Here is a 27,964-nt window from a genome sequence, read left to right on the forward strand (position 1 = left end):
CAAGCTCCCCGAACTATCTTAAACCAGAAGTACGTAGCTTAATAGCAAGAAAACGAGCATTACGAAAACAATACATTTGCACAAATAACCCTCAATTTCACAGGACAGACGGACAGACAGCGCTAGATCGACTCGTCTCGTCATGCTGATCAAGAATATATATACTTTGTGGGGTCTGCCACGCCTCCTTCTGCCTGTTACATTTTTCAGCTCCCGCAAACCTAATATACTTCTGTACATTTCATGTAGAGTATAAACAAAAAAATCAAAAAACACACACTCCCCCACCACCCTATCTTAGGTAGAGATAATCGTTGGTGTCAGACAATGGTAGAGATTGTGGAAACCTTCGCTGATGACTAGGCGTGTTACTTACCAAGAAGTTTGCAACATTATTAAATCATTAAAAAATAAAAGGGCCCCCTTTTTGATATGATGTTGCGCATTTCATATTTTCCGTCCCAATGGAAATACGCCCAGATTAAAATTATATTAAAACCAAATAAATCACCTAGCAACACTAACTCCTATCGCCCAATCAGTTTACTACCAGCCATGTCAAAAATCTTTGAAAAAATACTTCTCTCTAGAGTCTTAAATAAAATAGAAGACAGAAACATAATACCCTCGCATCAATTTACTTTACTTTCTGCGGATCTACGCATGCAATCAACTAACAGGAACTCTGCATATCGCTAGACTACACATGGATATTATTTTACACACATAATTAGTACCAAGATGTTATGCGATACATATAATAGAGCATGAGAAATATCGATGCCAATATCGATAGATTTAAATTTTCGTAACTATCGATGGAATTACGGTCACCATCGATAGCCAATTCGTATAACTGCACGGTAAAAGGAGTACAGAAAATTGGTAAGTGCAATATATTTCTAGAAGTCGATTGGTGGTGTTTGCTGTTGCTGGAGGTGGCAAAAAATTGACATATTTCTGAAAAGTAAGTAAAAGTATTCTAAAGGTCCCTCCCGCCCAAATATGTGCACGCACGTGCGTTTGGTATTAATGCTGATTTGTATTAACATGTTTCAGTGAGTATGTTTCATGTTAATAAAATGTGTGTTTTCCTTCGTTTTTTTAGAAACGACAGACTCGGAACCCAAAGCTGAAAGCGCAACAGCAAAAAGAGAAAATTCTGTTGTGTGGAAGCATTTTAAAAAGGTCGCTGGGAAACCCCTTGCAGTTGTATGCAATCATTGCAATCGTGAGTACAAGTCCTCAAACAACACCTCTAATATGAGAGAACAGTTATGTTGGACAAAGAGTACGATGCTTTAATGATGAAGGTGGTTGCTGCTTTGGAAAGCGCTGTAAGCATTACGACAGATTCCTGGTCCTCAAAGGCCCTAACAGTCGCTTGACATTTTATTACAAGTGATTTTGAATTAAAGACAGTACTCCTATCAACTCAAAAACTTTTAACGCCGCAGAACCAGAATGCTGAAAACATTGTTGTTTTGTATATTCGCCGACTGGAATATAATGCATAAAATAGTAACAATTGTCACAGATAACGGCTTGCTAGATTTTACAAAAAAACATCTCCCTTGCTTTTCTCATACAATTAATTTGTTTGTGCAAGAGGTGCTTAAAATGCCTATCTTGTAGCCGATTTTAACCAAATGCAAACGAATTGTTACATACTTTAAAATCTGCCATTGGTTACGAAAAGTTTAAAGATGCACAGGGTGGGGATAAACCCTACAGTTTAATCCAAGAGGTTCCAACACGCTAGAACAGCGCCTACTTAATGATTAAACGTATACTACTTACAAGCAGTAGTATTTCAGCAGTCCTGCTAAGCACGCCAAAGGCGCCGCTGCTAGTTACCGCCGACGAAATGAATATTTTAAATAAACTGGCTGAAATATTAGCCCCATTTTATGAAGCAACATTGGACGTATCTGCTGGTAAAACGGTGACAGTGTCTTTAATAATACCAAAATATTTTCAATTGCACAAACAATCCACTCTAATTAACACAAAGTTAAAGTCAATGGAAGCTATTGCCGCCAGTCAATTATTTATAAAACGGTTGCTTCAACACGTTTCGCATTACATGAAACGCACTGCAACACTCGTCGGAACTGTTATAGAACCCCGATTTAAAAAACACGCATTTTGTGTTTCCGATCATGCAGATCAAGCATTGATTTCTCTTGAAAAGGAAATTCGGTCCACTTTGGTGCCAACACCATCAAACCAATCGCTTTCAAAATTTAGCTATACGATAGAAAATACTCCAGTGATTCAATCTACAAAGGCAGACAGCAATATAATGCAGCGCCTGTACATAGAGACTCGAAATGAACCAAAAGACACCGACGTTCTCGCATATTGGAAGGTAAGTATGTGCATATTTATTTATATTAAAGATTTTTAATAAATGTCTTTCAGAAATCCTCTGAGGAGGTTTTAGCCCTAAAGGCAATTGGAAGGCTTTTTTTGTATGTGACTGCTTTATCCTGCGAAGCTGAAAGGACTTACGCAAGGCACGCCAATTAATTTCTGTTCGCCGATGTTGTCTTAAGCCACAGACGGTGGACAAACTTTTGTTTTTAAAAAAAATTTGGTTTTTTGTAATTGATCTCAATAAATTATGTTATTCTTTAATTTTTTTATAGTATTCAAACTTCGGTGGGACTATCGATAGTATCGATGGATTCATACAAAACTATCGAAAACACCGATGGACTCTACTATCGATAGTTATCATGCTCTAACATAGAATATTGGGAAACATTCTCAAAAACACTAACTTCAAATGTTCAAATAATGCATTCAATAATACAACGAAGGAATTCTAATAACAAGTAAAAAAGCTAAAGTCGGGTGTCCCGACTTTGAAATACTCTGTACATATGTTTACAATAATTATAGAAAATAAAAAAAATTAAGAAAATAAAAAAAAATTTGATCGATTTTACCTCTCTTGGTATTCGAACTCACGTAAAGGGTTTATAATTGCACATTTACATAGCAATTGCGTCTGTGTGAGTGTATGTATGCCTATGCGCATCTATTCGTGTCTGTGTAAACATGTGTGCAGTCAACCAAAGCACCAGCATCAACAACAGCCGCAACAACAGCAGCGCTGCAGCAGCAAATAGTGAAACTTGGCATACGGACACATAATAACTAATTGGGGGTATTTGCAAAATTTTAGTTCGAAATGCCAAGAATTACGGGAGTTAGAAAAAATCGCAATTTGCATGGGAGAGGGGGAGGGAGGGAAATTCCAAAATACACATTTTCTGCGTATTCACATAAGGCATCTTGGACTAAAATTTTGTGTTCCTAGGCAGTGTTGCCAATTTGGCTTTTTTCCCGTCAAATCTGGTTGTTTTCGAAATGAAAATGCGGGAAAATATTCGAAATTGCGGGAAACGGGAATTCTGGACTTTTAAAAATACATTTAGCTTTTTGTAATTTTGCCTACATTTATGTTAAAAAAAATGGAAACGAGGCAGCTTTATCATTTTTTTAAATCAATATTTGCCTATGTGTGCTGATGGCAGATTATTGAGTTATTTTTATGGAAAAAATGACTTACAATTACTAATTATGTATATAATGCCGCTCGTTTATGACAGTAGTGGCACTCGCTTGTGAAAGTAGGCCCTACGTATTGACAAAGAGACTGCTGTGGTTATACTACACATGACATCACTAATTTAAACCATCTTTATCTCAAAAATGCGCTTAATTTGTAAAGGTGGGAATGCCGAAAGAATGCAATAAAAAATGCCGTGATTTTTGGCTCACTTACAAAGAAACACAGACTTTCTATGTGACAAACAAAATTAGTTTTGTAAATATATATATACTTAACAAACCATTTATATACTCACCGCTCTATATTTTATACACCGCAGTTTTTGTAACTCGGAAATCGGACCCTTCATCTTTACAATGGACTGGCACATGGCGATTCTCACAGGACATACATTCCTCTCGCTCACTTGAATCTCGCATCAGACGTAATCCTGCAAGGCTGTTTCACCGGTCAAAATTTAATATAGCTATTAAGACATTCGCACACTCACCGCTCTTTTTCTCATCGTGGCTTATGAATTGGATGCTTGTACTAATTTTTTTACCTGCCTGGAGCCCGGATCGTTCATCCTTGCAACCAACGTTCGCAAAACTATGGGCGCATTACGACCTCGGACGGGGCGCCCACACTCCTTGCTTGCTTGGTGTTGCACTCTCCACCATTAATTCCTGATGCTCGCAAATTTACTAGTGCACCATGGTCTGGACAAGACGTCGACATTTCTGCTTCTCGTCAGTTAAAAACCTACAAAGTAAATATCAATTTGCTTATAAATTACTTACACTAATCCACATATTATAATAAATACCATATTATTCCATACAACTTTACAATTAACTTCATACATTCATACAATCAAAACGCATATTTACAAAATTTCATCACGTAATAGAAACATACATTTACACAATTCATCATTTTATAAAATACAAACCACAATAACTAACTTAAACCAACACACTGTAATTGATAAACTAGTCACAAATTTAATAACTTATTTACATCTCCCGCTAAAACCTACAAAGAAAATATAAATTTGCTTATAAATTATTTACATTAATCCACATACTATAATAAATACTATATTATTTCACACAATTTTACAATTTAAAATTTATACACTTAATTAAAACGTATATTTACATAACTTCATCACTTAATGATACACATATTCACACAATTCCTCATTTTATAAATTTGAAACCACAAACAACAAACTTAAAACAAACACACTGTAATTGACAAACAAGTCACCAATTTAATCACTTATTTACATTCCCCGCTAAAATTTACAAAGCAATCATAATTTTGCTTATAAAATCTACATACTATAATAAATACTATATTATTTCCACACAACTTCACAATTAATTACATACATCTAATCAAAACCCACATTAAATAAAATTCCACCACCGTATAATTAATTACACACACTTAATGAAATCACACATTTACACAATTCTTCATTCCATAAATTAAAAGCCACAATAACTAACTCATAATAATCACATTTCATTTAATAAACTTGTCAAGCCAATATAATTACTTACTTACATCTTTAGTTCCATAACTCATTATATTAATAGCCCATAACACCATAAAACAAGCCTTATAAATATTATAATAATACTACAAAAAATTTCTTAATAACGCACTTCAATAATCAATCATTAATTCATAAATTCTTTCAAACCATATAAAGAATACAATAATATAAATAATTCATCTACACGCACATTATTTTGTCAATTCTGTCGTATTGGGTCCTGGACTCCTACCCTACACACACATCATTCCGTCTACACACACTTCTCTGCACACATTGCTACACTCATGCCGATTCACATCTTATAATATACACATCATCAAACAGCACACTCTACCACAAATCACACATCTTTATTGTTTCTCTGGATTTATCCTCCATATAACAAAACACTAATTACTTCTTCATTTTACTTTCCTAAACTTCAATAATGGACTAACTGGCGGCTTCCCACAAGTTTGTTTCTGCTGGCACAACATGCCCAGACCTGAACACCATTCAGCCTCGGAACTTCTGCAGCGCTAATTTAGAATTTACTTTAATATACAAACATTGTTCCATTGACATAATCTTTAAGCTCACAATTATTGTTACTAGCAACGTATATATACATATTATTTTGTTAAATTTATCACTCCTAAAAGCTTGAGCTACATGCCATTCAAAATATTGTTTTATATAATTTCATAATGAAATAATTTAAATTTACCTTTCATTTCAATGCAATAGTTTTTATTCTTTACTTTATACACTACATTTACTTTTTTAGGTCCAAAATTTTTGTCTTATATATTTTGTTGAAATTCTTTAAAAATATCACATTTGCTTATCACACTGAATTTAAATATTGCACATCATATCACACAAATCTAATTATTTTTTATACTATACTTTTATACCACTATTTGTGCAACATTCACAATTTAACTTGCATTTGCTTATCACATTATACTTATATATTGCACATCATATCACATAAATTTAATTATATATATACTATATTATACTACTATTGCACAACATTCACAAATCTAACTTGTACTGCTTATCACATAGTAATTATATATTGCACATTGTATCATTTAAATTTAATTACATTTATACTATACTATTATGCAACTATGTACAACACTCACAATTTTAACTTACCATTTGGTACGCCCAAGAGGGAAGGGGCACCTAATCATCACTGCTTCGGATTCTCCCCGCATTCCCTCCACTCTCTTAAAAGGGAAGGATTAAGACAAATTTAAATGTCGCTGCCTCCTATCACTGCACACTCTTGGCTGAAATTGGGATTAGTATTTAATTTTAGATTAAGTTTGTTGTACCCATTTCTCGGCCTTGTGCGCCATAATAAACAATTTAAAAAAATGTGACGAATACCAATTCAAGTCCCTGAAATAAGCAGCACAGTTGCTACATGGTGGATGAGGGACGTTCAGGGAAATTGCTACCATTTGAAGAAAAAGGAGGGCACGGTGGGAACTATTCCAACATGCGATGTAGTTTTGAAACATCATATAGGAAGTGAAACACCTTTCTATTTAAACTATATCACTTTTAATGCCACTTATACGAGAAGTGCCAGTGTCAATATTACTAATCCCCACAATGGTCCCAGTATAACTTTTGAATCATCGGACAGCTGCAGATGGCATTATCATTTTAATATTGATGATGTAGAATATACAGTCTTTGTAGAAAAATTAAGTTTTAATTTGTTCCAATTGTTGCACGTCTTTCTTTTTGTGGTTGCCTCCAGATGCGAGTCGCTTCTCTTCTGATACTAAAGCAAATTATTAATTTGGCAATCCTCATACTGATGTACAGTTGCTTCTTGTTGCTCTGTGGCTGGCTTCTATTTTGCCCTTCTCTCTTGCCTGTATACAAGCTATCTTCCACACTTTGCTTCCTCCTCTATCCTCTTGCCACCTGACTGCGCTTAAGCACGTTCTACTCTTCCTTCACAAGTGTCTCGCACACACACTTGTACAGATTGACTCCAACATCTGTTTGAGCTGCTGACGCTTGCCGTCTATGCCACCAAAACTCAGTACTAATTGACTCTGCTATTGAGTTTTCTTTGACATGTGTGAATGCGTGTGTTATTAAACTACTCAATTATTATGTTTGCCCCTTAAGCACTCATATATGCTTTGCACTAGTTTCTTCTCCCGCTCGCACCCTGGTTCCCTCTGAGTGCGTATTAGGCAACTCATGTGGGCAGCTCGGCTGCACATCTACAAATACACACACTAACAAATGCAACACTCATTACGGGTGGGTCGCAAATGTGCAGGCAGTTTTGGAACAAGCAGTACTAACACTGCTTATACACAGAACACTGTAGAAATACAGTTGAATTTGAATAAATACAATAAAATAATTATAACATTGTTTTATAGAAAAATTTTACTGCTACTACAACATTATCTTCTAAATAGGTGGATTTTTTGACCAAATATTCACATAACCACTGTTCACGGCTAGAACTTAGGCCAATGATCATATAAAGGATCATTTACTCTAAAAAACAAGTAAAAAAGCTAAAGTCGGGTGTCCCGACTTTGAAATACTCTGTACATATGTTTACAATAATTATAGAAAATAAAAAAAATTAAGAAAATAAAAAAAAATTTGATCGATTTTACCTCTCTCGGTATTCGAACTCACGTAAAGGGTTTATAATTGCACATTTACATAGCAATTACGTCTGTGTGAGTGTATGTATGCCTATGCGCATCTATTCGTGTCTGTGTAAGCATTTTCGCAGTCAACCAAACAGCAACATCAACAACAGCCGCGGGAAGCGCTTGAGCAGCAGCAAATATATTTATGGCTATAACTTCTTGTTAAATCGGTCTATTATAGTGAAATTGGGCATACGGACACATAATAACCAACTGGGGGTATTTCCAAAATTTTAGTTCGAAATTCCAAGAATTACGGGAGTTACGATTTTCGGGGTAGAGGGGGGAGGGAGGGAAATTCCAAAATATACATTTTCTGCGTATTCACATAAGGCATCTGTGTTCTAGTCTCCGAGATATAGGCGATTATACGAATGGAAAATCGGGAAAACCCACATAGGGGGGAAGTGGGGGGGAAAATCAAAAAAATAAAACAAACTCGTATAGAATACACACATAACGCATCTTTGTGCAAAATTTGGTGTCTCTATCTCCTATAGTCTCTGAGATCCAGGTGTTCATACGGACGGACAGACAGACAGGGCTAGATCGACTCGTCTTGTCACGCTGATCAAGAATATATATACTTTGTGGGGTCTGCCACGCCTCCTTCTGCCTGTTACATTTTTCAGCTCCCGCAAACCTAATATACTCTTGCACATTTCATGTACAGAGTATAAAAACTGACTTCTAACATTTCTAACACAAATTAATAAAATAAATTAAAAAACAAAGAAATAACTGCGTATTCTTCTACAATAATGTAAGTACAATAACTATTATTTATTATTATTTTTCTACTTCAGAAACTGGTTTAACCAAGATCTTGAGTGTCTTAGACTAACTAGGACAGCTTAAACCAGTTGCGAATTACTATGCAAACATGCTGCACATTTCAGTGGCAGAGGCGGTGCCAGCGACTACGCATCGCTCGCAGCAGAGGCAGCGGTAGGCTGTTCTAGACGTTTCTTTGCTGGTGGTAACTTACATATGTTCAAGTATATACATAAGCAATAAATTAGTAAATACATACTTACCTATCCCAAAAAAATTTATATATTTGTATTCTGTGAATACGCAGAGAATGTGTATTTTGGAATTTCCCTCCCTCCCCCCTCTCCCACGCAAATCGTGATTTTCTCTAACTCCCGTTATTCTTGCAATGCACGAACAAATACGAGTACACATGTGTGTTACCGAATTCTGCACAAAATGATATGCAGTTGCAAATGTATACATATATGTACATGCATACACACACCAATGTATGTGCATAATAAGTGAAATGTATGCATGTGTGTACATTACAAAAGCAAAACAAAACATTTATTAGCTTTGTCACAATTAGAACGAGCATCGCGACCCGACGTACGCTACCGCCACCCAATACTAACGACTCGTCAAAATGCTGCTTGAGTTGAAACAGTTGAAGAGAACAATAGCAAAGCAAAGAAAAGTAACTGTAAAACTTGTACCGCAACCATTGTTGCCAATTCGGCGTTTTCCCGTCAAATCTGGTTGTTTTTGAAATGTGACTGCGGGCAAATATTCGAAATGGCTGGAAGGAATTCTAGCCTTTTAAAAATACATTTAGCTTTTTTTCCGCTTTTTGTAATTTTGCCAACATTTATGTAAAAAAAAAATGGAAACTAGGCAGCTTTATCATTGTCATTAGAAGCAGCAATGTGCCTCTTTGTTGCTCAGCATACAGCAATAGCGCAGATTGACCGTTTTGAAGAACACATAACAAAATGAGTAAATATCTTTTAAAGTGTTCACCAAGATGATACAAAAAATACATTTTTATAAACATTTCTTGTAAAAATAAATGTAGCTTTTTATTACGCTTTTTTGTAAAGTTTTTTCAGCTTTATTTCACTCTCTTTTCCGTTAAAAACAGCTTTTTTACTTCTAAAAAGCTGGCAACACTGATCTTAAAACACGCAGTGCGACAAAAGATGGCAACAGTAAAAACTGAAAACGAAATTTAAACTGCTGCTCGCAAAACAGCAAAAGAGGAAAATGCGCAAATGCTTGTAAACATATATGTATGCTAGATTGCCAAAAAATAAAGCTAAAAAAAGCTTAATCCAAGGCAAAATAAGCTAAAAACAAGCCGGCTTTAAAAACACTATTTTCTTGGTTAAATTTGAGGAAATATCTGTTTTAATGTTTTCATATTAATTCTATATTCTTAATTCATAATTTATAATAATAATGTGGGATTCTTGTAAAAATAATTATAGAAAATTCTCATTAAAATCAAGTTAAAAATTCTACAGTTGTTCAGTTTCAGTTCAGTCTTGTTACGATTAAGTCCGTATCTTAAATAGAAAATTAATTAATACAATTATGAATATGGTTTATTTTGCTGGCAAAAAACATAACTTACGCTTAAAATGTAGTTAAGCGTATTTAAATTCATCCCATTGCTTAATTTGGATTTAACTAAGTTCACCTGTCTGTAGACCCGCTCCACTTCACGAAGTCCTTGTTATTACATAAAACATTATTCAATAAAACAAACTCGTATAGAATACACACATAAGGCATCTTTGTGCAAAATTTGGTGTCTCTATCTCTTATAGTCTCTGAGATCCAGGTGTTCATACGGACGGACAGACGGACAGACAGGGCTAGATCGACTCGTCTCGTCATGCTGATCAAGAATATATATACTTTATGGGGTCTGCCACGCCTCCTTCTGCCTGTTACATTTTTCAGCTCCCGCAAACCTAATATACTTCTGTACATTTCATGTACAGAGTATAAATAGGCAAAATTAAATTGGATCTGCTACAATAAACAACAAAAGTAATCATTACTTTATTTTGGTGAGTCTGTTAACCTCGCGCCTCTAAATCAATAAATTTACCTACCATAATTAATTTTCCAAAAATTCATATTCCACTTTTAACATAAAAATTCTTTTAAAATTAAATTTCTTCTAGACATCTGTAAATACAGATGTTTAACTAGTAGCAATAATAGCTACTAAGCTGACTTAACTCTTATAATATAATTTTTTGAGATTCTCTATCGTATATTGGGTCACCTTAATTAACTTAATTAACTAATGCAAACAAATAGCAACCTATAAAATACATATAACTAATAAATATACTTGCCATATTTATCTCCAAAATATAAAAATCCCTTAAAGGAAACAACATAAATAATAATAAAAAAAAAAATAATAATAATAATAAAAAAAAATAAAAAAGCTGCAATAACCCATTGGTTTTTTCAAATCACTGGTTGAAGCTAGGGTTTATAACATATATAAACTCTTCACATAAATGTTTACTATAAACTTATCTACAAATTAAATCTAATATAAGAATTCATATACTGGATAGGTATCTTGTTTTGATTTCTCCATTATACTTCACCACTCAATTACTTCAACTATTCAATTACAATGGACCCACATTTTATATCATCTAGCTTAGAAAAAACGCCCCCGTTTGTCAAACTAAATAAACATGCAGTAAATCATTATAACAAAAGAAGTAACCCTAATGCTCCTAAAACCCTACCTTTGCCCCTAATAAATAATAAGCGAGCAATAACTAATGATATCAGCGAGGGTTGCCCTCCAAATAAGAAAGCTGCCATAGCTGACGACAGCACCTTCTTACCTACACAAAGTAATAAAAGAATGCGTAGACGTTTTGCAGAATTAATGCAATCTGACAGTGACAACGACGACGTAGGAATCAATCGTAAAATCTACGATCTTCTTAATGAAGCTAACAACAACTACAGTGACTCAAATTCGGACTCAGACTCTGAAAACTCCTCAGAGAGCAGTCACAACCATACATCCCCAATAATACTATCCTCACCCCCAAAATCAAATACAAAACAAATACATACAAAACAAAATTAGTTTTGTAAAGCTACTGAAGGAAGAAGCAGCTCTGTACCTTTTTCTTGCTTAGCATACAGCAATAGCGTAGATTGACCGCTTTTGAAATGTTCACCAAGATGATGGAAAAATGTATTTTCCAAGGTTTTTTTAAAGCATTTCTTGTAAAAATAAATGTAGCTTTTTATTACGCTTTTTTGCAATAATTTTTAGCTTTATTTCACTCTCTTTCCTGACAAAAACAGCTTTTTTCCATTCTAAAAAGTTGGCAACACTGTTCCTAGGTCTTATAGTCTCCGAGATATAGGCGATTATACGAATGGAAAATCGGGAAAACCTCCATAGGGGGGAAGTGGGGGGGGAAATCAAAAAAATAAAACAAACTCGTATAGAATACACACATAACGCATCTTTGTGCAAAATTTGGTGTCTCTATCTCCTATAGTCTCTGAGATCCAGGTGTTCATACGGACGGACAGACAGACAGGGCTAGATCGACTCGTCTTGTCACGCTGATCAAGAATATATATACTTTGTGGGGTCTGCCACGCCTCCTTCTGCCTGTTACATTTTTCAGCTCCCGCAAACCTAATATACTCTTGCACATTTCATGTACAGAGTATAAAAACTGACTTCTAACATTTCTAACACAAATTAATAAAATAAATTAAAAAACAAAGAAATAACTGCGTATTCTTCTACAATAATGTAAGTACAATAACTATTATTTATTATTATTTTTCTACTTCAGAAACTGGTTTAACCAAGATCTTGAGTGTCTTAGACTAACTAGGACAGCTTAAACCAGTTGCGAATTACTATGCAAACATGCTGCACATTTCAGTGGCAGAGGCGGTGCCAGCGACTACGCATCGCTCGCAGCAGAGGCAGCGGTAGGCTGTTCTAGACGTTTCTTTGCTGGTGGTAACTTACATATGTTCAAGTATATACATAAGCAATAAATTAGTAAATACATACTTACCTATCCCAAAAAAATTTATATATTTGTATTCTGTGAATACGCAGAGAATGTGTATTTTGGAATTTCCCTCCCTCCCCCCTCTCCCACGCAAATCGTGATTTTCTCTAACTCCCGTTATTCTTGCAATGCACGAACAAATACGAGTACACATGTGTGTTACCGAATTCTGCACAAAATGATATGCAGTTGCAAATGTATACATATATGTACATGCATACACACACCAATGTATGTGCATAATAAGTGAAATGTATGCATGTGTGTACATTACAAAAGCAAAACAAAACATTTATTAGCTTTGTCACAATTAGAACGAGCATCGCGACCCGACGTACGCTACCGCCACCCAATACTAACGACTCGTCAAAATGCTGCTTGAGTTGAAACAGTTGAAGAGAACAATAGCAAAGCAAAGAAAAGTAACTGTAAAACTTATACCGCAACCATTGTTGCCAATTCGGCGTTTTCCCGTCAAATCTGGTTGTTTTTGAAATGTGACTGCGGGCAAATATTCGAAATGGCTGGAAGGAATTCTAGCCTTTTAAAAATACATTTAGCTTTTTTTCCGCTTTTTGTAATTTTGTCAACATTTAAGTAAAAAAAAAAATGGAAACTAGGCAGCTTTATCATTGTCATTAGAAGCAGCAATGTGCCTCTTTGTTGCTCAGCATACAGCAATAGCGCAGATTGACCGTTTTGAAGAACACATAACAAAATGAGTAAATATCTTTTAAAGTGTTCACCAAGATGATACAAAAAATACATTTTTATAAACATTTCTTGTAAAAATAAATGTAGCTTTTTATTACGCTTTTTTGTAAAGTTTTTTCAGCTTTATTTCACTCTCTTTTCCGTTAAAAACAGCTTTTTTACTTCTAAAAAGCTGGCAACACTGATCTTAAAACACGCAGTGCGACAAAAGATGGCAACAGTAAAAACTGAAAACGAAATTTAAACTGCTGCTCGCAAAACAGCAAAAGAGGAAAATGTGCAAATGCTTGTAAACATATATGTATGCTAGATTGCCAAAAAATAAAGCTAAAAAAAGCTTAATCCAAGGCAAAATAAGCTAAAAACAAGCCGGCTTTAAAAACACTATTTTCTTGGTTAAATTTGAGGAAATATCTGTTTTAATGTTTTCATATTAATTCTATATTCTTAATTCATAATTTATAATAATAATATGGGATTCTTGTAAAAATAATTATAGAAAATTCTCATTAAAATCAAGTTAAAAATTCTACAGTTGTTCAGTTTCAGTTCAGTCTTGTTACGATTAAGTCCGTATCTTAAATAGAAAATTAATTAATACAATTATGAATATGGTTTATTTTGCTGGCAAAAAACATAACTTACGCTTAAAATGTAGTTAAGCGTATTTAAATTCATCCCATTGCTTAATTTGGATTTAACTAAGTTCACCTGTCTGTAGACCCGCTCCACTTCACGAAGTCCTTGTTATTACATAAAACATTATTCAATAAAACAAACTCGTATAGAATACACACATAAGGCATCTTTGTGCAAAATTTGGTGTCTCTATCTCTTATAGTCTCTGAGATCCAGGTGTTCATACGGACGGACAGACGGACAGACTGACAGACGGACAGACAGACAGACAGACAGACAGACAGGGCTAGATCGACTCGTCTCGTCATGCTGATCAAGAATATATATACTTTGTGGGGTCTGCCACGCCTCCTTCTGCCTGTTACATTTTTCACCTCCCGCAAACCTAATATACTTCTGTACATTTCATGTACAGAGTATAATAAACTTGACCTGCCTAGGGCTTAGGGGAACCTGGATACCACGTTTGGTAATTCTAGTTCTTGTACCTTCTGAGATCCTGGCGCTCATACTGTTGCATACTGTTGCTCAGCACTGTTGTATGCACATGTATACTTGTGCACACATATATTCAAACTGCAGAAGCGGCGCGGACCGACCGCCTCTGTTGACTGCCTCTAACCATATGAATTGATATTCGCCCACAGGGACCACGAGTGTGACAGCTCCTAGCTAGCTGTTCGGCTATGTGCCGAATGGGAGCTGTCGCTCACAATTTTAATCGGGCGTCTTCGTTGTATGAAATGACGCAACTATATGTTGCATGGTTAGTGCTATAAGAGATTTATTTAATTTAAATATAGCTAACAAAGACAAATTCTACGGTGATGATAGGTAGGTCTATTAGATTTAATTTGAATATATAAGGAGGCAAGCGGCTCTACGGGTTCCAATTTAGACTCCGAAGAGCAAACAGTAAGAATGGTTTTTGAACAGATTCAATCAACATTTGTTGTTCATTGTATTGTGGGATCTATACACCAGAGCAATATTCCAAGATAGGGCGAACTAAGGATATATACAATGATTGCGTAGTGTACGGATCATCAAACTCTTTTGACCAACGTTTTATAAAAGCAAGAAGTCCTCTTGCTTTCGTGAGAATAACTAAAACAATAGAGACACCAAATTTTGCACAAAGATACACATAGGCATCTTACGCTATACGAGTTTGTTTTATATTTTTGATTTTCCTCTCCACTTCCCCCCTATGGGGGATTTTGCGGAAACGCCGTTCGTATAATCATGTATGTCTCGGAGACTATAAGACCTAGCAGCACCAAATTTGAGACTAAGGTGCCTTTTGTAAATACACAGAAAATGTGTATTTTGGAATTATGAGTCCGTATGCCAAGTTTCATTATGATAGACTTATTTAAAAGGAAGTTATAGCCATAAATATAATTGCTGGCCAAGCGCTGCCCGCAGCTGTTGTTGATGTTGGTGCTTTGGTTGACTGCAAATATATAAATACACTCACATAGACGCAATTGCTATATAAATGTTCAATTATACGCCCTTTACGTGAGTTCGAATACCGAGAGAGGCAAAATCGATCAACATTTTTATACTCTGTACATGAAATGTACAAGAGTATATTAGGTTTGCGGGAGCTGAAAAATGTAACAGGCAGAAGGAGGCGTGGCAGACCCCACAAAGTATATATATTCTCGATCAGCATGACGAGACGAGTCGATCTAGCCCTGTCTGTCTGTCTGTCCGTCTGTCTGTCCGTCTGTCTGTCCGTCTGTCTGTCCGTCCGTATGAACACCTGGATCTCAGAGACTATAAGAGATAGAGACACCAAATTTTGCACAAAGATGCGTTATGTGTGTATTCTATACGAGTTTGTTTTATTTTTTTGATTTTCCCCCCCACTTCCCCCCTATGGGGGTTTTCCCGATTTTCCATTCGTATATCTCGGAGACTATAAGACCTAGGAACACCAAATTTTAGTCCCAGATGCCTTATGTGAATACGCAGAAAATGTATATTTTGGAATTCCCCTCCCTCCCCCCCTCTACCCCGAAAATCGTAACTCCCGTAATCTTGGAATTTCGAACTAAAATTTTGGAAATACCCCCAGTTGGTTATTATGTGTCCGTATGCCAAATTTCACTATAATAGACCGATTTAACAAGAAGTTATAGCCATAAATATATTTGCTGCTGCAGCGCTGCTCAAGCGCTGCCCGCGGCTGTTGTTGATGTTGCTGTTTGGTTGACTGCGAAAATGCTTACACAGACACAAATAGATGCGCATAGGCATACATACACTCACACAGACGCAATTGCTATGTAAATGTGCAATTATACACCCTTTACGTGAGTTCGAATACCGAGAGAGGTAAAATCGATCAAATTTTTTTTTATTTTCTTAATTTTTTTATTTTCTATAATTATTGTAAACATATGTACAGAGTATTTCAAAGTCGGGACACCCGACTTTAGCTTTTTTACTTGTTTTTAAATGTTCTTATTATTCTAAACATACATATGTATAGAGTATTTAAAAGTCGAGACACCCGATTTTTGCTTCTAAACTTGTTTTTATTTAAAATTTTTTACTCTTCTCAAAACGAATTAAATATTATTACTATTAAAAATGTTTCTTAGTGTTATAAATTCTGCACAAAAAACCACTGTTTAATAATTATCAAGATTTTAGTGCAAGGTGCGGCCTTAGCCGCTTTACCTATTAAATAGCCTTTCGGCGTAAGCCTATGAGGGGAACGAGTTCTCTACTTAATGGTGATTGCTGCCAACTTTTTATACCCTGTACCCAAAGGGTAAAAGGGTATATTAGTTTTGTGCGAGAGTGTACATGTAACACACAGGAGGCATGGCAGACCCCACAAAGGATAAATATGTACAGACAAGGGCGTAGGCAGCTTTTACCAAAGGGTGCAAAAAATTAAAATTTTGATTAAATAATGCACGATGCATTTAAAAAATAACTTATGCATATGATCAATGAAAAAACTTGAACAAATCCAACTGAACTCCAACGACCCCCCCCCCCCCCCCCCCCCAACCCCCTGCCTACGCCCTTGTGTACATATGTATATTCTTGATCGCCATGACAAGACGAGTTGATTAAGCCCAGTCTGTCCGCCGATATGAACACTTGGATTTCAGAGACTGTCAAAGATAGACCAAATTTTGTTTTCAGATGCTTTATATGTATGAGTACGAGATTATTTAATTTTTTGTTGATGACGGAGGATGCGCCACAAGTGTAATTTCTTTATTAATTTTTTTGTAATTTTTTCTATAAATATTGCACACATACATATGTAGATTTCAAAGTTGAGGCACCCGACTTGATCTTTTCCATTTGTTTTTTTATTATTTAAATTTTGTTATTTGTTTCAATACATAATGGTAGAGAGTATTTCAATGCCGGAGCACCCAACTTTCCACTTCTTCATATCTGTTTGAAATAAATGGCTTTTCTAATAGTACAACGGTCTGATCTAGCTGGATGAATGATAATAGGGGAGCCGAGGAGCTGCAAGAGGACAAAGTGAAAACACAAATAGTTTGCTTTAAAATAATTATTCAAGTTTTATTTATGTGAAAAAATGCGGCATGTTTCGTTCAGTGTTTTGTGTTAAAAACAAAATTTTACAGTTCACACATTAAAATAATTAACCAGTACCAATACAAAACCAAATCATGCGGTTTTCGATTCATTTAAGTATTTATATTTTTCAAAATATATTTCGCTGTCACGCGCTTTTCCGCCAGACCCAAAATGCAGATATAATTAATGTAATTAATTGCTTACATAAAACACTTGGCATTCGTCTCTCCTTATATATGCGTATCTTTCCTTATTTGTTGTGTATGCTCTTTTCTTAAGTCAAACAATTATGAGAATCTTTTTACAAATTATGCGTAATGTGTGTAAACATATTAATAATAATTATTATTAAAAAAAAAATCAAAAAAATGTTTGCAACTATAGCTAACAATTTTGTTTATAAGCACTTCAGTTTCCAAACTAATAGCTAACATTTAATAACTATTACTAATCATTAGACAATCATTAAGGTATTCATACAAATTATGTATTACATAATTAAAACGTAGTCGCATGTTGCATCATAATGTGTGCATGTGTATCATATGCACTTTCCACTTATTGTTATTTACTTTTAATTATTTGTCCTTTGTGCTAGACGTTCGCGCCATAGAAGACAACTAAGGACATGAAAATTAGCCAAATAGCTTATATCGAATCAAAATAATAGGCGCTACTGGAGCCAATGGAAAATAATAATAAAAAATACCGGAAATATTAGTCCTTCTTAGTTCTTCTTCATATATGTTTTGTTTTGCGTTTTGCAATAACTCATGTCATTTATATATAAATTAGATACATTCGTGTCTATATCGTATAATTTTTAGCGCGCACTGTACAACAAACATTCTAAATAATTTAAGTTACTAAAAATATTACGTTTTTAAGGGCTAAGCAAAAAAAAGTCGTCTTTTAAAATTTAAATCGAATGCTAACTTTTGTAAGCATTTACATATAAGTCGAAACAAGTGTGTGGGCTGGTTTATAGTTACATAACACGGTCGTTTGGCCTTTTAAAAAGACTCACGCGCCCCTACACTCAAATAATCTAATCCCAGCCCCATTTCCGGCAATTCCAGTTTCATGTGGAGCTTCCTAGGACTTGTGCAGCGATGCCACCGCCGCCGCCGCTGCTGCTGCTGCTGCCGCCCCTACGCGCCTTTGTCAAATATAGATCGCCTCAGAGCCCTTATTGGCCTGATGACCACCAGAGATATATAAATTGTTTGCTGCCGGCGATTGTACGCCCTCTGACCAGTCAGAAGTGGAGCGCGGCGAGGACGAGGACCAATGTCCGGGCGACTCTGGCGACGGTGTCGGATAGCTGTCCAGCGTCTGCACCAGATGCTGAGGCGTGTGTGCGCCTGAATGTTGACTGGGCGGCGTAAGGTACTGATAGAAGGCCTGGTTGTGTTGTGACGAGGGCGATAGCATATTGGTTGACGGTGAGGATCCAGACATTGTACTTTGTATTGAGGGCGGATTCATTTGACCCGAGTGAAATGAGTCTGTGGGTAAAATGATATATATATATATATATATATATATAGATTTAGTTCCATATTGCACTGCATTCAAATTTCACCCACACTTACCCGGAGATCCACAAAATCCGTTTAAATCTAAGCCTGCTGAACCAAATTCAAGGCCTCCAATTTGTTGTTGTTGCTGCTGCTGTTGTTGTTGTTGCTGCTGTTGTTGTTGTGTCAGCGATTGCATTATTGCACTGCTTTTTGTGTTATTAGACTGCGACTGCTGTTGTTGTTGGGGCGCCATCATAACACCCATGTCACTTCCCGTGGGCGAAATAATTCCAAGACTCACGGGCGAGCTCTGGCTGCTGGAAGACTGAAAACTCAGGCTGTTGGGCGATGAGCCCGCCGCACTGCTATTGCTTTGCGGTCCACCGTTCGACGTCCCAATGCTGGTGCTGTTGCTCCCACCGCCCAGCAGACTGTTAAGGTTGCTGCCGAATTGCTTCTGATGAGTTGCGTGACGCATCGCCTGCATGTGGGTTGGCGAAGTCGGCAGACTGGGTCGTGACTTCGCGGGCGAAGGTGAGCCTGGGAGAAGAGAAAAAGAGCATGTTATTCTGTTCGTTCTTACATGGTATAAGCAATTTTTATATATCCCTAGAGTTGCCATTTATGTCATTATGTTATTTCACTCTATAACTTTTAATATATTTAAATACGTATGTACTTAAGTATCTATATATATAAAACAGTTTGTCCTGACTGAATGACTGACTGATTGATTGGCAATCAACGCACAGCCCAAACGGTAAGAGCTACGAAGCTGAAATTTGGACACAAGTTTCCTTTCACAGTAAAAGTGAGCACTAACTCGAACGTCAAAGGGAGGAAAACGGGCTCCAAAGATTGTATGAAAAATCTGAAATTTTCATTCGATTGGCCTTAAACTTGGTTTTTATAGCCTATAAAAGAATGCAAAAAAAAGCATACTCAGTTGTTCGAAATTTGTCTTGGAGCTTGAATTAATCACTTTCTCAAATGAAAAGTTTGGGTTATAAATTTCGTCCGATCGATTTTATGTTTGGGTAACTAAATCTACAACTTTTCCAAATAGAATTATTTAATAATATAATTTCAAACAGAGGATAAGCTATTGTTTTCAATACAAAGTTTGATTTGTTCTATTTGATCTAAATTAACTATAAAATGTTATTATTCAAATCTTCTTTTTATTGCATTCAAACTTCGGTGGAACTATCGATAATATCGATGGATGTTACCATGTTTCATATTCTGATTTCGTGCGGTATCGTGTTGACTGAATAAGGCAAAGAAAAGACACAAATATAATTAATAATAATTATTCCAATCTTTTGCACAAATTCTATCTTAAAGCGTTTTGTTATGTACAAACATATATGTATGTATTTTATTGTTGGAAAAAAGCAAGGGATTTGGATGAAAAGCGCATATCCAAAAAATAACAATGTTAATATTTGCATACATTATTATATACTGTACCCAAAGGGTAAAAGATGGCGATGCCAAGTATGCGTTACAAAAATATATGTGGCATAATAAATTAAATTTAAAATATTGCTTATGTATTCATTTTTTGTGGAATTGGGTAAAGGGTTTTTAAAAGTTGAGCCCGCTCGACTCTGGCATTCCTTTTTTGTTGTTTCCTTAATTTGCTTTAATTTTACTGAGAATTAATTATTAAATTGTCGATATTAGTCTAAATTTGGTTCAATTTTAAATATTATTAAATTTAATTTAGACTGAAACAAAATATCCTGCTCATCCTTTAAAGCTATAATGATAAGAAATTATTTCTGCACAGTGACTTCTTGCAAAAAATATTTTGTTGAACCAGTAGGACCTTAGAGCAGATCAGTCTTTGTAAGTACAACTGTAATAGTTGATTTCCTACTGCTTTAGTATAATGTTACAAATCAAATATTTATTTCAAATAATGACCATAGCAAGGACTCGGCTTAAGAATGAATTGCTTTTTCTTTGGTGTTTTATTTTTTTCCATTTAAAATGGTAAGAATCGGTCTTATAAGTAGTATCTGACCAAATGTGATGATGAACTGACTTCTAGATGAGATACAATTCAATATATACATTTTTCGTAATTTTCGGGCAAATTGTACTGCAAGCGAGTTTGTCAACTAAACCAGCCTTCGATGGAACCATTTTCCAAAACTTTATTAGACTCACCCATATATGCGTGCGGTGAAAGCGCCATATTGCTTTGCACCGAGTGGGGTGGCGATTGATTTGAATAAGGCGGACTCAGACCCTGCTCGTGGCCGCCCAACAAATTGGTGCCATTGGGCGGCCCACCAAGACCACAAAGTGTGTTGCGTCCAGTCATTCCTAGTGCTTGGCCATTCAGCAGTTCCTGGTGAAAGGGCGAGCCCATGGAGTAACCATAATTCTCCAGCTTTATCATGTCCAGGCTGTTTGCTGGCAGCGATTGCAATGACTGCGCGTTCTGTGAATGTATAAGTGTGTTTTATTATGTGAACTTATTAGTATGATAATTACACTAACCTTGATGCAATCCTCATAGGTGGGTGGCTGCTTGCTACCATTGTTGCTGAGTGTGTTGCCCGTGCTATTGCTGCCTAGCAGTTCTCCAGCATGCGGATGCGGCGGCGCTGCCATTGCATTCGAATACATGGACGTTGTGTCATAGGGACTGGGCAAACTGTTCAGGCCTGTAGTTGTTGGTGGTGGAGAATCTAAAGTACTGGCATCCAACAGCTGATTGCTGCTACTGTCGCCATGAGCCGCATGACCCGTCGTTGGGTTCGTCGTTGGCGCCAACCCATTGAGCAGCTGAGCGGCAGTCAGCCCATTGACACCCTTTTTTGACGCCGTTCCGCCACCGCTCGATGCATTGGTGCCCTTTTTTGAGCTCGCCTTGCGACGCAGGCTGCCAGCACCGGCAGCAGTCACATGGCCCTCGATAAGCCCGTTGTCGGGGCTGCCCTCGATCAGTTTAGCTTTTTTGGCTGCCTTGTTCTTGGCAGCCTGTGTTGTCTGCTTGCCAGCTGCTATCACCGTGGGCTGCGTGATCATTTGTGGTTGTTGTCCAGGTGGTGGTGATCCAATCATGGCCTGTGGAGTCATTGTTATCATTTGTGGGGACCGTGGAACATGTTCATCGAGCAAACGGACAATGTCATGGTGCAGACGTTCGGAGGCCACATCACGGGGCAAACGATCCATGTGATCGGTTATCTCACGATTGGCGAAGTTATCGAGGAGTGCTTTACATGCCTCGTAGGATCCCTCGCGGGCTGCCAGGAAGAGAGGCGTCTCATCCTTATCATCTTGTGCATCACGATTGGCGTGATGCATGAGTAATATGTTGACGGCCTCAGTATTATTGACAGCAGCAGCCCAATGCAGGGCGGTTTTGCCCGAATTGTCGGCAGCGTTGATGTCTGCATCGGCCGTTATCAAATCCTCGACCATGCCTTCTATGGCCAGACGGGCGGCAAGAATCAGAGGCGTTGTGCCATCGTGCATACGTGCGTTCAGGTTCGTCGCACGATTGCGAAGCAAAATTTGGAATACACCCATAGCATCGGCGGCTACTGCAGCATGCAATGGCGTGCGTCCTGTATTATCCTGACAATTGGCGTCGGCACCAGCGTCTAGAAGTCGCTTTGCAGCATCCGCTCGGGCATACCGTGCGGCCAAATGTAATGAGGTCTCACCAGTCTTATCCATTGTGGCATTTAATTCAGCGCCCTGTGCCAACAAATCTGAAATCACTTGCGCCGTAGTATCGTCCGTATTCTCGATATCTTCGCCTGTATCTAGGCCACCACCACGGACGGCTGCAATCATTAAAGGTGTAAGACCGCAAGGACCTCTTGCATCAACATCATGTTTGCCATCCTGATGCGCCGGTGGCGTCATTATTGAGCGCACATCTGCCACATCCAAATGTGCCTGGGACCATACGCGTTGATCTGCCTCTTCGTATTCAGTGACCATTGTATGATCACTTGCATACCCACCATGTTCGTTACGTATGCGTTTCGGTTGCGGCATATCCGACTCATCATCAGACCACTGTGGGGCATGATGACCACCCATGTGTCCCGAATTCATATTTACATCATTGCTCATGCACGCCATCGAGGGCTGTTTATTCAGATTACGCATTTCCTGCCCATTGGTATCACGTCTGCGTCTCTGTCCGCGCGCTATGGCATTTGCTGGAGTACGGAAACCTTCGGGGAACCAAGTGACTCCATGGGCTCGCTTCCTTTGCGTGGTCACCACCATTCCAAAGAAGGCCAAAAGGAGGACACCTAAAATTATTCCCGTGATAACATATTTCAGATTTGTCGGGGAGTCGGGTTGATCTTCGCCAGGACTCTGTACTCCACGTACACTATATATGGGAAATTTCTGTGGGAATGTGTGTTTTGATGCGGTAGCGGCCAAATATTCTGCAGCTTCGGCGGCTCGATTGAAGCATTCGGTGCACTTGCGATTATCAATTTCCAAATAGATTTGTATGCCCGTCTGTCCATTGCGTTCGGTGAAAAGTATTTTATGCTTGCGTCCGAATTCCGTGTCCTCAATATCTGGCATACGTGAAGCACCCTTCCAGATAAAGATCATATCATTGCCCATAGAATCTTTCTTTATACGCACTATGGTGCGAAGAACGTGGCTCATTTCGCGCAAGAATTCGATTTGTTGTTCCCGAAATTGCTGAATATCCAAAAGCATGACCACAGAAATGGCGCCATCGGCTAGGACTGGACTCTCTTCCTTTTGCTCACAGTCTAGGCCATCCCAACCGCATTCGGCATTGTTGCATCCGTAATCACAGAATCCATCTCCATAGTGTTTCTGACAATACGCATCGTATACGGCATTACATCGGTTCAGTTTCTTCTCACAATCGCGTCCGTCATAAAGACAGCCCGTGTTGTTACACTCCTTATTGCACTGCCCGTCCATGAAGACACGCCAGCATTCGGGTGCTGTACAATTAGCCCACGGATTAATACCCAACGAGCAATCATTTCCATCGAAGTTACAGGCGTAATTATTGCATTCGACATCACAAACGCCATTGCCTTTCTTCTGTTCACAATTACGCTTGTTGCATAACTCACGTTGATACTCCAAATCGGCGGCATATTTATTTGAAGCACTTCGACTTGTGTCGGAAACCCATCCTGGATATTTTGGATCATAGATTTCACAACGTTTTCCGGTCCATTTGCTGGGACAAAAACAATCAAAGTCCCCCAGTAAATTGTCGCACGCAGCACCTTGTAAGCAAGGATTGGGATTACACTCATCTATTGTGTCCAGTTCGCAGTGGACGCCCGCAGTGCCACGTGGGCACTTGCAGCGATAGCCACCGGCATCGGCAATAATGCAAGTGCCTGCCTGACAGGGATTTGAATCGCAGTCATGTCCGCTGAACTCACAGTTCTTGCCATAGAAACCGTCGGCACAGACGCAATGATGTCCGCTCTGCTTTGTAGAGCAAACGCCACCATTTTCACATGGCGAGTTAGCACAGAAGTCCACCTTGTTCTCGCAATGACGTCCCATGTAACCGGGCTTGCAGTTGCAGTGATAGTTATTGACAAGTTGCACACAATCTAAGGTGCCGGCGTTGGAACAGGGGTTGGAGAGACACTCATTAATGTCACCCTCACACCGAGAGCCCACAAATCCCGGTGGACAAGCGCATTCCAAGCCACCCACACGATCAATACAGGTTCCATTGTTATGACAAGCTCCAGGCACGCAATCATCCTGATTCAGTTCGCAAATTATGCCTAGTGTTCCGGGCGGACAAGAGCAGCTAAAGTTTTGCACCAGATCATGGCAAGTTCCACCATTTTGGCACGGATTAGGAGAGCAGTCGTCAATGTTTAACTCACAGTTCTGTCCTTGAAAGCCGTTGCGGCATACACACTTGTAGGCGCCTACCAGATCGCGACAAGTGCCGCCATTTTGGCAAGGCTGTGATTCACACTCGTCGATTTCTTGTTGACAATAGCTGCCCGTATAGCCTTGGGAGCAGTAGCAAAGGTGACTGTTGCCATGAGTCTTACATGTGCCATTGTTACAAAGTTGTTTGAGGCTCACGCCTTTTCTTATGGCGGCATCCTGACAGCTAACCATTTCCACATCGCACAGTTTGCCAGTCCATCCGGAGTTACATTTGCAGCTATATTGGTGCCCCACTTGGGAGCAGGTGGCACCATTTTCACAGGGAGACTGAGCACACCAATCTACATATTCCTTGCATTGTTTGCCCGTATAACCAGTTGGACAATGGCAGGTATACTCATCGCGACTCTCGTGACAAGTAGCACCATTTTGACATGGCGAGGAGTCACATTTATTCACCTTGTATTGACAATTGGAACCTGTGAAGCCAGGTAGACAGGAACAGTTGTACCCATTGATACCATCCACACATGTTCCACCATTCATGCAAGAGGATTCTGTGCAATCTTCGTCATTGGTCTGGCAATTGATACCAGAAAATCCAAGGGGACATGTGCAGGTATATGAGTTGACATACTGCCGACATGTAGCGCCATTTTGGCAAGGCATGCTCATGCATTCGTTGATGTCCGTCTCGCAGTGCTTGCCATCAAAGCCATCAACACATAGACACTGATAATCTCCAATGCCATCCAGACAAGTACCACCATTCTGGCAAGGAAATGAAGCACAATCATCCGTGTTGATAGCACAGTCACGTCCCTCATAGCCTTTGTCACACAGACAACGATACGATCCGGGAACATTGAGGCAAGTGGCCCCATTTCTACACGGCGTTGATGGCTCACACTCGTTTATGTCCTCGTGGCAATAACGACCCGTATAGCCAAGTTTACAACTGCACGAAAAGTCCAAGTAATTCGGCGAAGGCGTGCATTTTGCATCATTGCGGCAACGATTTGTGGAGCAGGGATCCAATTTGCTTTCGCAATCGCGACCGGTGAAGGGAACTTTGCACACGCATTTGTACCCGTTGACCTTGTCAATGCAAGTGCCACCATTTGCACATGGATTTGTCACGCAATCGTCAATATTTGTCTCACATTTGTAGCCGGTATAGCCTGGCATGCATTGACACGTAAAGGAATTCAGCTGATCGAAACAAATGCCACCATGTTGACAAGGATTTGAGCTGCATTCATCAATATCTACGTCACAACGCTTGCCACTATAGCCCGGTGGACAGTGGCAGATGAATTCATTAATTCCATCCTCACAGCGTCCCTCGTTTGTGCATGGATTGGAGGCACATTCATCCACATCGCTTAAGCAGCGCGCATCGTAAAAACCTCTGGGACATTCGCATTTGTAGCCATTGACCAGATCCATACAGACGCCATTATTCGCACAGGGGTTGGAAGCGCATTCATTTACGTTGATCTCACAATGGACGCCTGTGAAACCGGGCACACATTTGCAGGTGTATTTATTGATCCCGTCGATACAGGTGGCGCCATTGTTGCATGGATTGCTGTGGCACTCGTTAACATTGATCTCGCAGTTCTTGCCTGAAGTTCCGGGCAGACAGTGGCACATATAAAAACCAACACGGTCCACGCAGCGTCCACCGAATTGACATGGATTTGATTCGCATTCATTGATTTGTATTTGGCAAAGTGAACCTGTGAACCCTGGATCACATACACATTTGTATGCGTTATCGCCATCGATGCACTTTCCACGATGGCAGGGATTTGAGTCGCAATCATTAATATTGATTTCACAGGATGCTCCCGTATAACCTGGGGGACACTCACATGTATAGCCCGCTATAGAGTCGTGGCATATCCCATTGTTACGACAAGGCTGTGATTGACAATCATCAATATTGATTTGACAACGGGCACCGGCAAAGCCCAAGGCGCAGGAGCATTTAAAGCCGTTGATCATGTCGTGACAGGCACCATCATTGAGACACGGACTCGACTGACACTCATCGATGTCTATTTCGCACTGGGTGCCTGTAAAGCCCGGCATGCAAACGCAACGGAAAGTTCCTGGATCATCTAGGCAGCTGCCCTCGTTCTGGCAAGGATGTGATTCACACTCATTAATATTGGTTTCGCAACGTGGTCCTGTAAATCCTTGCGAACAGTTGCACATGAAAGAGCCTGGCGTATTCACACAAATGCCATTGTGTTCGCATGGTGATCCTAAATCACATTCATCAATATCCTCCGAACAATCGCCACCTTTGTAACCAGTGGCGCAAGAGCAAGCATAGGAGCCGTTGATGGGACTAGTATCGCATATGGCATCGGCGTGACAAGGATTCGAGGTGCAAGCATCGTCCAGATGGCAGAGCAGACCCGTCTTGCCCGGTGTGCAACGACAATAGAATGAACCAACGCCATCGATGCAGGTGGCACCATCAAAGCATGCGGCCTGTCGGCAGTCATCGATGTTCTCACTGCAATCGGTTCCAGTCCAACCATTGACGCAGATACAGGAATAGGAGCCGTGCGTATTGGTGCACGTGGCACCATTCTGGCATACGGAGGGACGCAGGGCACACTCATCCACATCCACTTCACAATAGAGCCCCGTAAAGCTAGGCGGACAATTACAGCGATAGGCATTTATAGTGTCCACGCAAGTGCCGCCATTTTGGCACATGTTCCCTGGACAATCGTCGATGTTCTCTTCGCAGTTTTTGCCTTCGAAGCCTAAAGTAATAGAAGAGATAGAAATTAAATCTTATGTTCGCTTGGTTTTGATGGAGATGGGCAAAAATATTTGATATAAATATAATATATGGAGGACATTTTAAGTTCGAAAAGGCTGGCATCTTCAAATTCTGC

General features: G+C 38.7%; 1 protein-coding gene across 1 annotated transcript in view; it reads right to left on the reverse strand.

Moving 5' to 3' along the window:
• Positions 1-17,569: 17,569 nt before the first annotated feature.
• LOC115633360 (neurogenic locus Notch protein) overlaps positions 17,570-27,964 on the reverse strand; it is a 46,332-nt gene continuing 35,937 nt past the window's right edge. Inside the window, exons 6-9 of the mRNA XM_030530800.1 lie at positions 21,651-27,829; positions 21,315-21,591; positions 19,209-19,676; positions 17,570-19,121 (exon numbers count right to left, since the gene is read on the reverse strand). Of these exons, the coding sequence (XP_030386660.1) occupies positions 18,778-19,121; positions 19,209-19,676; positions 21,315-21,591; positions 21,651-27,829 (7,268 nt within the window). The 3' untranslated portion in view covers positions 17,570-18,777. The remainder of the gene's footprint in view (positions 19,122-19,208; positions 19,677-21,314; positions 21,592-21,650; positions 27,830-27,964) is intronic.

This window comes from Scaptodrosophila lebanonensis, unplaced genomic scaffold, assembly GCF_003285725.1.
Source record: "Scaptodrosophila lebanonensis strain 11010-0011.00,11010-0021.00 unplaced genomic scaffold, SlebRS2 tig00001418-arrow-arrow-pilon, whole genome shotgun sequence".
NCBI lineage: Eukaryota > Metazoa > Arthropoda > Insecta > Diptera > Drosophilidae > Scaptodrosophila > Scaptodrosophila lebanonensis.